At 43.9% G+C, this 15,507-nt stretch overlaps 1 protein-coding gene across 1 annotated transcript in view; it reads left to right on the top strand.

The window, feature by feature from the left end:
* The window catches only part of SMPD3 (sphingomyelin phosphodiesterase 3), a 31,320-nt gene that overhangs the window by 12,092 nt on the left and 3,721 nt on the right, over positions 1–15,507 (top strand). Inside the window, exons 2-5 of the mRNA XM_062007693.1 lie at positions 1,422–1,497; positions 8,308–8,463; positions 11,542–11,631; positions 12,444–12,507. Coding sequence (XP_061863677.1) covers positions 1,422–1,497; positions 8,308–8,463; positions 11,542–11,631; positions 12,444–12,507 — 386 coding nt within the window. The remainder of the gene's footprint in view (positions 1–1,421; positions 1,498–8,307; positions 8,464–11,541; positions 11,632–12,443; positions 12,508–15,507) is intronic.

The raw sequence follows: 15,507 nt of genomic DNA, 5'->3' as shown, positions 1-15,507 counted from the left end.
CAGCCTTGTGAGCTGAGGAGAATCCTCTGGCTTAGGGGCAGATCCACCAGCCATTGCCTGTATTTTCCTTGTCTTCCTCTGCCCCGGTCCGCCCTCAGGCAGGTTAACTCTGTGGGAAGAGCAATGAGAATATCATCAATATCCATTTGGAAAGCTGTCTAGAAAGGACTGAACAGTTTGAGAATAATGCAAGTTGTTTATTACATACTCTTCTAACTGGAACAAAACCTGAAAGTTAACAAGGCATTGTTGAGTACAAATGACTTCTACATTGACTTACTGCAAAGCTGACTTTCCAGTTATAAAATGAATCAGATGGTTCTTGGATAGCCAAAAACTGAGAAAAGCAACCAAGCTGACAAAACTGTGTCTGTATGACATGGAGCTCTGCTCATTATTTAGAGGTGTCAGATGAAATTTGCACCCAGCCTTGTGAAGGAGTCATCTGTGGTTGTGTTTTCTGAGCCCTGGGTACAACTTCCTTCTGTGGGCATTTTCTTGAGTAGCCTGTGCAGTGTTGCCATGTTCACTGTCAACAGGATAACCATACTCTCAAACTAATTTCTTGCCTCATCCCAAATCTTGATCCTCAGATCACTGGGAATTTTGATTTGCAGCTAAGTCCTGAACTACCAAAACCTTCAATAGAGTTGAAAACCTAAACCACAACTTGATTCTTATATTTTTTAAAGGTCATAGCATCTGATGAGGAATTGTGTTATGTTCCAGCTTCCCTGGAAGCCCTGAGCCTCTCCTGTAAGAGCAGGGGCGCATGTTGTGTTTTCATCTGGTTGACAGACATGGGGGCTGCTGCTGTGAGATGCAGAATGTAAACACTTTGCTGAGACACAGCAAAAATCCCCAGCACCTTTGCAGAAGAATGTGAAAATCCATCAAAACTGGCTGTGGAATGGAGAACACATCATCAAAGCCAATATTTATTTCAGGTTTCATCCCTTCCTCCCAACTCCCTTGGATTCTAGACTCCCTCCTGCATTGTAGTCTTACACAGACACCAAGAGTTAGGCTGTTGATATTAGTAGTATACTGGACTTCAGTGTGGGCCTGAATCCTGCATGCAAACAAGTGCTGGGATGCAAAAGGGCAACAACCCAACTGGGATGGAGAGCCCAGAGGCACAGTGAGGAGTGGAGAAAGTCAGGCTGGGGGGCAGGTGTTGCAGATGCAAATGAAAACTGTGAAGCAGTGCAGGGGTCTGTGCTAGCACAGGTGGGACCCCTGTAAGCCCCAGTGTGTGTCTCTGGTTGGTTTTTGTCTGTGTGTGTTTTCAAAATGGAGCTGGATGGAAAGAGTGGTGAACAAGGCCAATGGTGTGTCAAAAGGCTGCTCTGCTGGGGCTGGCAGTAGAGTTGTATGAGCTCTTTCATTAATCACCTTTCTATTTCTCCTTTCCTTTCCAGGTGCAAGTGGGAAGTACACCTCAGGACCAAAGAATTGTGGGATATATTTCCTGCACTCACTTGCAAGCTATTGCAGGTACTGTCCTAATCTGCATCTCTTAGTTTGCCACTGTTTGTAGGCCTAGGGGAGGGGTTTATGGTGCAGAAGTAACTCCTCCAGTATTGCTGACACAGTGCAGCATGTGTGGCAAGTAGCAGTGAGACAGCAAAGAAACGGGAGTAGACAAGTGGATCCCCAAACCTTCAACTTTTCCATCTTGGATTAATTACTATGGGACACCAAAAAAATATCCTTTGAAAGCTTTTCTTTTTGCTCCCTCATAACCAAACTCTGTTGTTTGAGCAAATACATTACTGTCATCACTACTGGACAGCATTTAACAACCCACACTGCGAGCAGCAGCATAGAAACTCAAATGCCTTGGTACACAACTGGCAGATTATCAGGTGATGTAGCTGGGGACAATTTTTCCAGCAGAAATCAGCAACCTGCACGTTTCATACATAGATGGTTAGCAAGTTAACAGGCTCATTGAAGAATTTTTTTGGTCATGTTTAAAAGCATTATTATTACATATTATTTAATATGTAAAAAAAAATATGTTTAAAAGCATATTATTACATTTACTGCAGCATGATAGAGCATGCTCTGTGCCCTTTGTTTCGTGAAGCAATATTTTCCAAGGTTGTTAATGATCAAGGAGGGTGTGGAAGGTTCTTTTTTTGAATTTTTACTGAATTATCTTAACAAGAATGAGATGAATGAGATGAAATAGCAGCTTTCTGTGTCTGCTTCACATAACCATACTGGAATTTCGTGCAGCTCTGTCTTGTGGTGGAGCCTCTTCTTCCTCAACCACCTTACAACCTTCATGACCTTTTTTTACCACAGTATCTCAACACTCAGCTCTTCTTTTAATACTAATATTGAGAACAAGACTGAAGTAGATGGGTGGCCTTATCTCTATTTTACAACCCAAGTCCAGAAAACAAGGGGAAGAAAACTCAGTAACTCCAGGTCATATTAGTTTTTGTAGTGTTCTGATGCATACATTTTGAAATTGAGGTGCTTCTCCATTTTAGCTGTTCACATGAACACTCATCAACTAAAACAGACAGATACTTGAAATTCTTGGAGATGTCTATGGACAACTTTCCACGTCTCTCTCCTGTGTTTTGTATCAAAACCATCATTTCTGTACTCATAGTGGGTATAGTAATAAAAGCCACATCTACAAACCTTTCCTTTGTGTAAGATCAGGCTTTACTGTAGCCAGAGGGGTGGATAGCCTTAGTTTGGACTTGATGCAGCTGTGATCTGTGTGCTCCTGAGTGGCCCTCCTGAGCACCTGGCACCCCTCTGCTTGGCTGTGCTTCCCTGGCAGAGATAGACTCTGGAACAGAACTGCCAGTCCCTCAAGTACATTAGAGAGGCTTCTAAAGAGGAGCCATGAATTTTTCAGCTACATTTTAACAATGTAATGTCCTTCTCTGGTTTTCTATTTTTAACTCTGGGATTATGGTAATGTAGTGTGAGATTGCTGTTGTGGAAATGAGATTTGTTGCTGGTCTAGTTTAGGTTACAAACCTCCATTTTTTTAGTCCTGGTCTTTTTTACTACCTAGTTATGTATTCTCAGTTAGTCTTTGATAACCACATTGTGAAATCTGTAAATTATTGAAGAGGAAGAGGGAGGAGGGAAGAAGAATGAGGAAATAATGTTCTATTTTCAAAGTCAGCTTACAGCTTCTTCAAGGGTAAAACGTAACCTTTCATCTTCCTACTTAGGTTAGGTTCTTGCTTCGTACTTTTAAGCTTATCTCATTCAAATGGAGCAGACAATGATTTAAGAGTCAAACTGTCCTTTGATATATCATGTTAGTTTATATAATGAAATGGAAAACTAAAGTTCATAAGTTTGGCAGAGCTGTGCTTTCTGATTTGTATCATCTGATTCATAACATTTCACACATTTATCTGAAAAACAGTGCAACGATGTAAAGCTGTGGGATCTATAAAAACAAGCGCTGTTTAAAAGGTTAGCCATTTAAATCATCTTGTCATACATGGCTGAGTGCAATTTGGCTTCCCTTCCAGGATACATAAACTTACACTTGACAGTTAGGATACTTAAATGAGTATAAAATGAAGAGATCCAACTGCTTACGGTCAGGGATGAACTACTAATGCTTTTTTCCAAGAGATGTGCTGGCTCAACTCTCTTCTGAGCAATTACTATTTTTTCAGCCCTGACATTCACCTTTTTCAGTAAAACTTTAGAATGAGATGCAGCTTATCCTCCCAATCCTCTGCTTATCACTGAATGGTACTAGGAAGCAGCTCTTTTTTTTCCAGTGTGGAAATAAGTGCATTTTGGTGACAAATGAAGGGATCCTTTCCTGAGACTTGAATGGCATTACTTTCCAAGGGGCTGTTAAGTTTACATGGTTCTTTTATGTCTTTCAACCATGTTCTGCACAGGTTTTGCTGCCTAGAATCTGCCCACCTCCCAAGTCCCTTTGAGTCAAGCCTTTCAGACATTCCTCCAGGCCATCCAACCGGTGTAAGCCTCAAGCTGTCAGCCCAGGTCCAGATGATGTAGCACAGTGGAGGCCATCCCACAACCTCCTTCACATCCCTGCTTTGCATTCAGCCTGAACCTAGTCATTAGCAGTTCAGGTACTGGCAACAGCTGTCTCAGATTCCACAAGCCTACACCCAGCATATGCAGGGCTGAGTACTGAAACTGAGGAGGGGACAGAGACTGAAGGACTGGGGATCTCAGGGTGTGAAATCCTGGCAGTGCAGTCGGGAGCAGCTCAGTGCTGAGCATCCCAGGATCCCTCCCCGTGCTGGACTACCAAAGCTGCCATATGGGCAACTGGCAGCCTGCCCTGGCCCCTCCTCTAGGTCTGCCCACACAGATGTGTGGCACTTGACCTGACCTAGCCGAAAAGTAACCCAGCAGAATCAAAGGGGTGGGGTTTTGGTTGTTCTGGGGATTTCTGGGTGGTTTTTGTTTTGTTTTCCCAGCCTATGCTGGTAAGTGCAGGGGGCTGCTCACCCTGCCCCACACGAAAGTGTGACAGCCTGTCTCATGGCTCAACTGAAGCCTTTGCCTATCACTTGGGAACAATTCTTCCTTATGACTGGGCTTTATGTCCTACTCCTCACAAGCTTTTTTGACCATCTTCCTCAGGTTCCCTGCCAATATATCCTGTGCTGAGAACCCTGGATTTAAAAACCTCCCCTGGTCTCTTTTAATTTCCCCTGACTGGGACTGTCAGCTGCTTTGTTCAGCAGCCGCAGTGCCCTTTCTAATGTCTTTCAGAGTAGGACAGAAGAGCCTTCCTCAGTGCATAGTGCCTACCTATGGTCCTGACTAAAGCCAGGAATTCACAGAAGCATTTCCAAAGCAAATGGAAAGGGCGAGTACGAGTCTCCTGTAATGACAAAGGACAAGTATTTGTTTCTGCTGGCTGAGGTTTCCCACACTACCCTTTCATCCTTCCACAAAATCTGAAGCTGAAAGGAACTTGCAAAGAATTTGGAAATGCTGCCAGAGGGAACCAGTCACAACACAATTATTTGCATTTTTCCAGGCCAGTGACTGAGGAAAACAGTGCAAAGCAATTAGTGCAAATCTGTGTTCTCTGGTTAATAACTGGTGGCAGTCAATCAGATCAGTGATTCTATCTGAACGTTTAATTAGAGCTCAAGGCTGGAAGACGAAGTTGGATGTTAGTGTTGGGAATTTCTACCTAGTTCTGTTAATATTTACTGATGCTATTTCATTTCAGCAGCAGTTTCTGAAACATCTGCTCCCTGGGTTCAGGTTTGCCTTTCGCTCTACTGAAGTGTCTGATTAGTTCAGTTGTCTTCATCTCCAAAGCTGTTGCTCACTGAGTGCTGGCAAGACTGATTCTCACTAGTAACTTTTGCATGCAGTGCTGCAGTGCAGCTGCAGAAAGCTGGATACTAGTTGTTTAATGTTAACCTCAGAAAACTGTTCTATTTCAGTTGCATTAGAGGACGAGTGTTTTGTCATGGAAATGCAGCGCACTTCATTGCACACCAACAATTACTTCAATGACCTCTAGTGGGGATAATCAGAGATGCCAGACTACCAGAACTTCGGCACTTTTTATAAAAAGAAATGAAAGTCATCTGTCTCGAGTTCCAAGGCCACTGGCTTTCTGTAGAGCCCTCAGGTTCTCAGGTGTACACTGCTGCTACAAAGGCTCGGTGTTCTTTCTGAGGGAGATGGATGGCCACCATGGAGTTAATGCTTTTCTTTACTAACAGCATGTTACCAGACACCTTTCACAGTATCTTCCTAAAACATTTTTACCTCTCTGTCTTTTGTTTTTCTCTGGAGCTTTGTGTTTTGGAGCATTTCACCTCTGTGTGTTTGTTACGTGTGTTTGCTGTGTTTGTCATGCTGCTCTCTGCCGGGTTCTGTCTGAGTTTGCCCATGTGGTAATGGCCATGTTATTTTATCACTCCTCCTGATGCAGCTGTAACAGATGGATAATTCACAGAAAATGGAAAAAAACCCACCCTTGACAGTTCAGGGATGTAAAAGCCCATCTTAGACAGTTAAGCAATTTATATAATTGGGACTTTGTGGAGAGCAAGATGTTGCTGCATTCTTGTCAGTAGGCTCCACGCTTAAAACTTACGAGGAAACAAAGGCAGGCCAGAGGAAAGTACTGGCCTGAGGATATGAGATAGGATAAAAAGATTGAGGTGCTGCAGGACAGTCCACAAACTTGAATAAGCTTCACCAGGAAGGAGAAAGCTGAGACATTTCAGCTTCAGGATGAGGGGGCTCAGGAAGGATGTCATCAAACCATGTAAACACCCAACAGGAAGGTGTGAGGAAGATGAGGCAGACTCCTCCACAGGGCCCAGTGACAGGACAAGAGGCAATGGGCACAAACTGAAATGCAAGAAATGACATGTAAGCAAAGAAAAACAGTTTTTATTGTGAGGGTAACTAAGCACTGGAACAGGTGACCCAAAGGTTCCAGAGTATCCAGCCATGGAGAGAATGAAAGCTTCCCGAGCACGGTCCTGAGCAACCTGCTGCGGGCAACACCACTTGAGCAGAGGGACTGGACTAGATGATGTCATCTCCAGAGGCCTCTTTTGAAGCTCAGGCTTTCTGTGAAGCTGTAATTTCATCCGTGTCTTTGGTTAAGCAGAATGTCTCTCTGTTAGTCACGCACACGTCTGTGGTTAGTGTCACCTGCCTCTGGCTGTATTTATTCCATGTGACCTATTTCTTGTGCTTTTATCTAGCTACAGCGTCACTATAAGGCTTTCTTTAAGGCTTTCTTTTCTTATGCTGTTGTAGCAAAAGGGGGTTTCCCAAGAATACATTGGTCTGGCTTTGTGTCCAGCAGTGGGATCAGGGCACAGCATGAATTTGAGGTACAAGCAACTAGAAACTGTAGGTTAGGGAACAGATCCAGGGAGCACTTGTACCAGCTTTTATGTTACAGTCCAAATGGTAAAGATTTGTTGGATATGAGTGGAAGAAAAAAAAAAATAGATTATTTGCTGTTGGAATTACTAGGTTGAGGAAATGAGACAGGGTCAGAACCTACTTAAGGCTCTCTCTTTCCCTGGTCACATTCTTTTCAGTATTTCTTTTGTTTAGGGTTGTATCAAACCATGGTTGGTTAACCATTTCTGATGCAGCTTGTATTTAATTGTAGTTTTAATGCCTTCCTTTGTTGATGTTCTTGCAAATCCACCCCTTCACAGGCTAATAGTGGTAGTGAGGTCCTAAAGGTTATGTGGATACTGCCACAGTTAGAGTGTGCTGTAGCGTTCCCATTGTAAGCGTCTGCCAGTGCTGGTGACAGCTGCAGCTGAGACAAGGGACTAACAAGCTGGGAGGAAGTAGCCTTAAACATTCCAGGGAGGTTCTGCTCCTCCTCTGCCCTGCTGAGGCCTCATCTGGAGTCCTGTGTCCAGTTCTGGGCTCCCCAGCTCAAGAGGGACAGGGAACTGCTGGAGAGAGGCCAGTGCAGGCCTCCCACGATGCTGAGGGGACTGGAGCATCTTCCTTATGAGGAAAGGCTGTGGTGTGGGACCTGGGGCTGTTCAGTCTGGAGAAGAGGAGACTGAGGGGGCAGCTCATTAATAGTTACAAGTATCTAAATGGGGGGTGTCAGGAGGTTGTGGCATCACTTTTTTCTGTAGTCTCCAGTAAGGGGGCAAGGGGTAATGGACATAAGCTGGAACACAGAAAGTTCCATTTAAACTTAAGAAAAACTATTTGACTGCTGAGGTGAGGGAGCCCTGGCCCAGGCTGACCAGGGAGGGTGTGGAGGCTCCTCTCTGGAGGCCTTCGAAACTCACCTGGACATGTTCCTGTGCCCCCAGACCAAGGGGAACCTGCTTTAGCAGGGGCTTGGTCTGGATGAGCTCTAAAGGTCCTTTCCAACTCCCACCACTCTAGGATTCTGTAATTGTGATTCTGTGATTCCCCATCTCCCCAGTGGCCATTTGGAAGCAGCTTTGGGCATACAGAATTGATGTTTCTAAGTGTGTTTTACACCTTTTAAATAGGTAGTACAAAGCAGTAAATTGGGTTAAAATGAAACTATAGTCAGAGTAAGTCATTCTGGGTTTGCTTCTTTTCCTTCTGACTATGGCATTTGAAAACCTTTTAGTTTGATGAAGTAATGTCGGTCTGACTTGACATATGATTTCAAGTCTGCAACAAGCAAAATTAGAACTGTTGACTATAGGTACAGGGAAAACAAAAGAAAAAGAAAGACAATATGGTAAGCAATTCTTTCTAGAATGTGTCTTGCACCCTTTTACTCAAGATGCAGTAACATGCTAAAAGGAGGGCTTTTGTTTGTTACAGGAGACACTACTGTTCGATGTGAGCAGCTGGATATGCTTCAAGATTGGCTGTCTGAATTCAGAAAATCTACCTCCTCCTCCAGTACAGCCAATCCAGAGGAGCTGGTGGCTTTTGATGTCATATGTGGAGATCTCAACTTCGATAACTGTTCCTCTGGTAAGACAAGATTTTCTTTTCCCTGGTAGGTTCTTGATTCTTGTGGCATATAGCAGTGTACAAAGGTGCGACTGGCTTTTGTGAGGCAAGACTTGACTACAGCTACTGCTACAGTAGGTACCAGCCTTGAGAGGAGCCAAGGAGAGCAGTTCTCCCTTACAAGTGCTGCTGAGTTGTTAAGCATGATTTCATTTCTAAAGCATAAAGGGCAATAACTTGTGACTTGCAGTAGCAATAGTGAGGACAGATCCAGTGGTTCAGCTTTACTTGAATCAGGTAGATACCCATTGCCCTATAATTTCTGTTACTGATGAAAGACATGTGGGATTTGTGTGGAGAAATAATAGTAAATTCATGCAGTTACAGAATAAATTGATAGTGCATCTACACAGGCACAAGAGATGAATGCTGCAGAGAGAACTGAACATTGCTGAACCAGTCTGAACCATTGCTGAACACAGAAGCTGTGTACTTCTGGGGAGTTTAATTTTAATACATTTACAGGGTTTATTTTTATATTGAGTACTAGAAAAGGAACTCCACAAACCCATAATTAATGTGTGGTGAGTTGACAGAGATGGCAGCCTTTCCAAAATATAAATATTATGCACTGCTAACAGTTAAACTCCCAAAGTGGAGTGCAGAGCAGTGTGTGTGTGTGTCTGTGTGTGTGTGTGTACTCCGTACAGCACAGGCACCCAGCAGAGCTCCTGCTGCCTGTACACAAGGGCAGTGCCTCTGCTGGTCTGGAGCTGGCAGAGGGGCCTGTGATGCCCAGCTGCTGCCAGCCTCCTGCCAGCCTGATGGCCAGAAGGCCTTTTGCATGACTGGGCCAAACCTGAAGGCCTGGGTCTGCAGAGCACAGGGCAGGTAGGGTGAGGGGTGCAGCAGAGTATTCTGTCTGTGCCCTGTTACCAGGGAGCAGGGCAGTGGATGGAGGAGCTTGGGCTGTAGCATTCCAAGGGGGATTCAGCAATTCAGGCTAGAGTTTGGGGAATAACAGGCGAATTTCTAAACAGTATCTAGTGCAAGTTCAAAAGCAGCCTAGGCAACCAAGGCTGAGAGCAACAACTGTATCAACAATCATTTTAAGAAACAAAAATCAAGCATGTGATCTCAAAAATAACCAGTACTCCCTGCTCTCATGACTTGTATCAGACACTTGTAATGGAAGATTTTAGCAAAGCTAGAGAAGCATTTCATTGGGTTTCATCAATCTGAAACACAGTCCTTCTGTTGTTCCTTTCTAGCACATATGTACAAAATCCAAATCAGTCACAACTATAATATCCAAAGTAAAAGAAGGGTCAAAGCAAATGCTCTGAGGTGTAGAAGAATCCATTAGTGTGGAGATGAGCAGTACTGGTAATGGCCACAGAACAGTATAGTTAAACAAACATGTATTAGGATAAATATAACAGCAACAGCAGTAGGGAGTTCTTGGGGAAGGAAGAACTGTGGTCCACAGCACGTCTTCAGCTGGCCAAGCACATCTTCAGAGACAGGCACAGCAGTCCTGGAGGCAGACAGGCTGGAGGATACACATGGACACATTTACTGTCAGCCAAGTGTTTCACTTGCACTATTTTTGGAGGGGTGGGGTGGCCTGAAAGCAAAAAGACCACCAAGGAAAAAATGTGCTGCACACCAAAGGGGAAGGTGACCAGACAGCCACAAAGGCAAGGCAAGGGGCTGTACAGAGGAGAGCGAGCTGAGGCACAGCTCAGTGTGGGTCAGCATTCCCTGCCTGAGGAGCTGTGGCTCCACACAACCTCTAGCACAAGATGCACAGGGTCTAATTAATGCTGTTGTGAACTGTCTTTTTAAAGAAAGACTAAACACAACTATTTGCTTTTCAAGTAATAGTTGTAAACATTGCAACTCCTACTAAAGAGGACTGAAAAGTAGGTTATAAAAATCCATTTTATTTCTGCTACCTCTGCTGCTCATTTACACCCCCCTCCCCTTGAAAATTCCCTCAGCTGGGAAGCTGAAATGAAGCTGCTGTTTCAGTTTGTATTTGTAGATTGCTTGCTTTCTTGATGCACTGAGATTAATGCAATGGTTCAGAGTTTCCTCCTCCATTTGTACATTACTTACTTGTTTAGGTACAGTTGTTTTTTGAAGCAATCATCAGCTTCCTGTAATTCCATATATGACTGACTTGTGTTCCTTCCCACTCCACAGACTGATTCAGCAAGTATCACCCCATCCTCTTGATATCCACCTTTTATATAGGTGTTAATGAGGTTCCCCCTCAGCCTTCTCTTCCCTAGGCTGAACAGCCCCAGGTCCTGCAGCCTTTCCTCCTCACAGAGATGTTCCATCCCCTGATCATCTCGGTGTCCCTGCACTGGACTCTCTCCAGCAGTTCCCTGTCTCTCTTGAGCTGGGGAGCCCAGAACTGGACACAGGACTCCAGATGAGGCCTCAGCAGGGCAGAGGAGAGGGGAAGAAGAACCTCCCTCGATCTGCTGCCCACACTCTGCTTGATGCCCCCCAGGATGCCATTGGCCTTCATGCCCACGAGGGCACATTGCTGCTCATGTTTGGTGCCCACCAGAACTTCCAGGTCCCTCTCCCAGAGCTGCTCTCCAACAGGTCACCCCCAGCCTGTGCTGGTGCAGGGGGTTGTTCCTCCCCACGTGCAGGATTCTACACTTGCCCTTGTTGAATCTCATGAGGTTTCTCTCTGGCCACCTCTCAGCCTGTCCAGATCTGGCTGACTGGCAGCACAGTCATTGGTGAATCTGCCAGTCTTTCCAGTTTGATGCCAGCAGGGAACCCTCTGAGGGTCACTCAGTCCCCTCATCCAGGTCAATGACTTTGGTTAGAGACAGCAACTACCAAAAAACGTCTTTCATGGAAAGACTTTGTAGGAAAGCACTGTTATTAGCAAGCATCTGTTAGACTTTCTGATCAAGACAAGATATTGCTGCCCAGTAAAGCTCCAACTGAACGAGTTCAAATCAACACTATTGATATCAGCTTGCTTTTTCTGTTGTGGCAGAACACACTTTGTCCATAGATTCACAGCTCAATGCTGATGTGCCTTTTCTTGGGCTTCTTTCCCTGCAGAGGACAAGCTGGAGCAACAGCATTCTCTGTTTACACACTACAAAGACCCGTGTCGAATTGGTCCTGGGGAGGATAAACCATGGGCAATCGGTAAGGCTGCCTTGAGCTATGAGTGTGTGAACATCTCCCTGTCTGTTGCTCACACAACATCTGGAAGCAGCAGGTAGTCCAGCTGATTGGCAGGAAGAGTTTGGTGGAGACTAAATATTCGCAAGGAGTGTTTCTGTAAGGTGTATTCTATAAACCTGTAAGTGTCTTATTGAATTGTAATTAAGAACAAAACAGAGAGCTCAAACTTGAGTCCACATTCTAGAACTTATACATCCAGCTACTTGGGGAAAGAAAAAAAAGCACCAAATGATTGTTTCTGTACTTTCTGCATGCAGTGGAAGCCTGCAGCTTCTGATCAGAATGTTCTGTTTGTGCTCTATAAATACTGTGAGGATGTAACAAAGCAATTCAACACTGCTACAACCTTGTAGGTGTTCATCTATAAAAGATTCTGTGGAACTCAGAGATACTCCCACCTGGGGAAACTGAGTTTGAACTGGGTGAGGTTTTAGATCAGAAATTCAGATTTTCTCTAGAGGAGCAATTATAACAGTGAAGATACTAAAGGTAAGAACACAGAACTGTTTAACAATGTGGCTTTAGTCTGTTGTAGCAGAAAACCCAAAAAATCAGAGACGTTGGGGCTGAGAAATTGGGAGGGTGAAAGCAACATTTTGGAAAGTGACAACAGTGGGGAGGTCAGGGTAGAGAAGAAGTGGATACATTGTGCTCTCTTGTCCACTCTCCCCTACACGGATTCTGCCTTCACCCTCCTGTGCCCCCAGAGGCTTCCCAAGGGAGGTTGCAGGAGGTTTATGTTGGGACAGTCATATCTGTCTTTGTATTCACAGGTACCTTGTTGGATCCTGAAGGATTATATGATGACGAAGTGTGCACTCCAGACAACCTACAGAAGTATGTCATTCCTAATCCTCCCACACGCTTTAGACAATTCCTCAAAAAGCCAGTTCATTTCTTGTTATTTAACACAGCACAAAGGGAGGGGTGTTTTATGGACTGTAAAAAGAAAAACTCAACCCAAACATAATTTTTTACTCAAGGGTACTTGAGAAAGAGAAAAAAATGGAAGGAAAAGTAGGTGCATCTCTAAGTCTAATAGAATTGGCTGCAATGGGTGAAAAGATGATAGCAACTGCAGTCAGTGCTTTTTTGTCTCCAGACTTGATCCTACCTGGACAGGCCCATAGGATGAGAAACTCCAGGTGCTGCCAAAAGGGGTACGTGGCCAGCTCATCTGAGAGTCCTTGTGCAGGCAACCGGTTCTGTGGTCACAGCCCTGCAACAGACAGCAGCAAAAGGAAATGGAGTTCTCCTCAAATAAAAACCCCATCAAGTTTAAAACACCCCAAACCAACAAGTTCCCCATTCTAGGAAGCTCACAGAATTCAGTCCACCTGAAAAAGCAAACTCAGGGGCAGAGAGAGGAATTAAATAGCACATCAGACATAACCAGGACTATGCACAGGCTCTCTCAGGGATACAAGTGCAGCGTTCCCATTAAGGAGTGTTTGGTAGTGGGGAGCAGGTACCTTTGGTTTGAGACAGTGGACTTGGGGAAAATACAAAAAACCAATTCGATTTGCAGAAGATAAATTTCTTGAATACCATTTTTGTTAAATAATATGCCAATGGAGAGAAAATAATGAGATTTGTACATTTTAGAGCAGAGCTTAATGAATGTAACGATCCTTTTGGCAACCTCTCCACCTTGGAGGCTAATTTAACAGAATAAATCCCTTATTATCATGACTAACTCTAAAAAATGTTCTAGGTGTTCATTACCAACACAGAGTGAAGAGGTGAAGTTATTTGAATTAACGAGTCTGTGGAGATGCTTCAGTTAACACGCCATATGGAAACAGTACATTACATAGGCACAGCCTATGGTGGCATTTTCATTCAGCAGTACAGTACACTGTACCGTACAGATGAACACTTGGTTGAAGGAATTAGGTGAGGCTATGCCAGGAAGCCTTCTTTGGATCAGTTTTGAACAAAGAAATTGAACTCTAGGCGTAAGATGTAGTTTACATTCACAGTTAGGATTTGTTACAGCAAGTCATGCTTTGTGCATTCAGGAGCCTGCAAAACTTCCAAGCACTTCTCTTCATGCGTTGAAACCATCAGTTTGGTACATGTGAAGGGTATTTCTGGAAAGCCAAAGGAATGTAATGTGGTCCTACAATCAAGTTTGGAAATGCAAATCAGTATGTGGGTGTAACATTCTATTTTATGGTTCCAAGAGCAGGCTTGGAGCTCTTTTAAAAAAAAAAAAGCTTCAAACCAAACAAAACCATTTTCCAGCAGCATTTGAGACAATCTGTCACCAAATTACTTTGGGGTATTTTGTTTTATTCTCCAAAGAGTTGCTTGTATTCAGCAATTAAGTTCCACTGACGAATACATGACTGACAGATAAAGAGCCATCAAATGATCAATAAGGATCTCAGAGTTTGACTTGTGCTGCTGATGTGTACACACAGCGCCTCAGCATGAGGCAGCGGGAAAACATTCTGGAGTGCTGGTAACAGAATACACAAAAGACTTTTTCCTGACTAAAGGTGGATTTCCATTTTCTGCACTACCTTATCATTCTCTTAAACTGATGAAAAACCCCTCTGTTAAACTGGAATTTCCATTAGGTTTTTATGCAGCTCTGCAGGGAAACCAGGATCTGTGTGGGTACATGATGCTTAGAGGTTAAAGAAAGTCTGAGAGAGCCTGTCCTCCTGCCTCTGTGAGGGACTGAGAAACATCAGCATTCCAGAAAGTTCAGTAAAAGTTAAAGCCATTAGTGGACTCTGGCTTTAAAGACAATCAGGTGTTAAATAGCCCAGAAGTTGTGAGGCACTGTCTAGCTAACAAGTAGCATATACACGGAACACAGGGTACAGCCTGAAATGGACCTTGTCTTAAATTATTCAGTAATAAACCCTGATCAAGCTCCAAAGATGTTGGCAACAGACACTTAGATTGGCCACGTGATCTAGCCAAAGAATTAGTTCTTCATCAGCACTCTTTGCTAGTTGATAAATAATGTTAAGTAGTTCACATTACTAAACTAATTAGGCCAGAAAGCAGCAGAACAACTAGTTTTTAAATCTCTCTTTCAGTTAAGTACAGCATATGCAAAACATTGGGCTGGAAGAACATACTTGGTACAAATCATGAGCAAGTAATTTTTAATTATAGGACAGTTAATATGAGAGATGTAACAACCTGGGCCCTGCCCCAGTGTTGGAAGCTACACAAGCTTCTGCTCAGAAAAGCTTCACGAAATGCCCAGAAATAATCTCTTCTCACAAAGATGACTGTCACCTTTGAGCAAAACACTGGAATGAGTCCAGTTTTGTCTCTAAATTCTGTCTGCTTGGACAGAGTCTGGCACAGGAGAGCACACTGCAGTACAGCTGAGAAACAAGATTTAAATGCCAGCTCTTCCAGTCTCTACTGCCAGGCAGTGGCTTGTGATTCTGGCTGATGGGCTGCAACAGTAGTAAGAAAAGTCTTCGTGAACTTAGGTGCTTCTGGTCTGAATGAGAGATGGACCCTCCAGCTTTATGAGGAGGAAGTTTTGCTTTCAGGCTCCCTGCTCGCTGTAGCTGCAGTCAGCACTACAAACCAACCTTTGGCCAGAGGGCTGCCTGACAACATTCCTACTTACATTTGGGAGTTATTCAGGACTGAAAATCCTTCAAGGAGAAAGAAAGTTCTAGTTACTTTTTATCCTCCCTTTCTTTGTGTCCTATGAATTAAGACAATTATTCTGATAAAATTCAAGTTTAGTTGTGCAACTCAATCATTGTCACTTCCCTTCTCTTAAATTGTAAGCATTGAACTGGGACCATGAACTGAACCCATTGAACTGGCCCAGCCAGCGGTTTGGTACCTGTG

The sequence above is a fragment of the Colius striatus genome, chromosome 14 (genome assembly GCF_028858725.1).
Source record: "Colius striatus isolate bColStr4 chromosome 14, bColStr4.1.hap1, whole genome shotgun sequence".
NCBI lineage: Eukaryota > Metazoa > Chordata > Aves > Coliiformes > Coliidae > Colius > Colius striatus.
The sequence above is the reverse complement of the archived record's forward strand: the minus strand, read 5'-3'. Positions and strand labels throughout refer to the sequence as shown.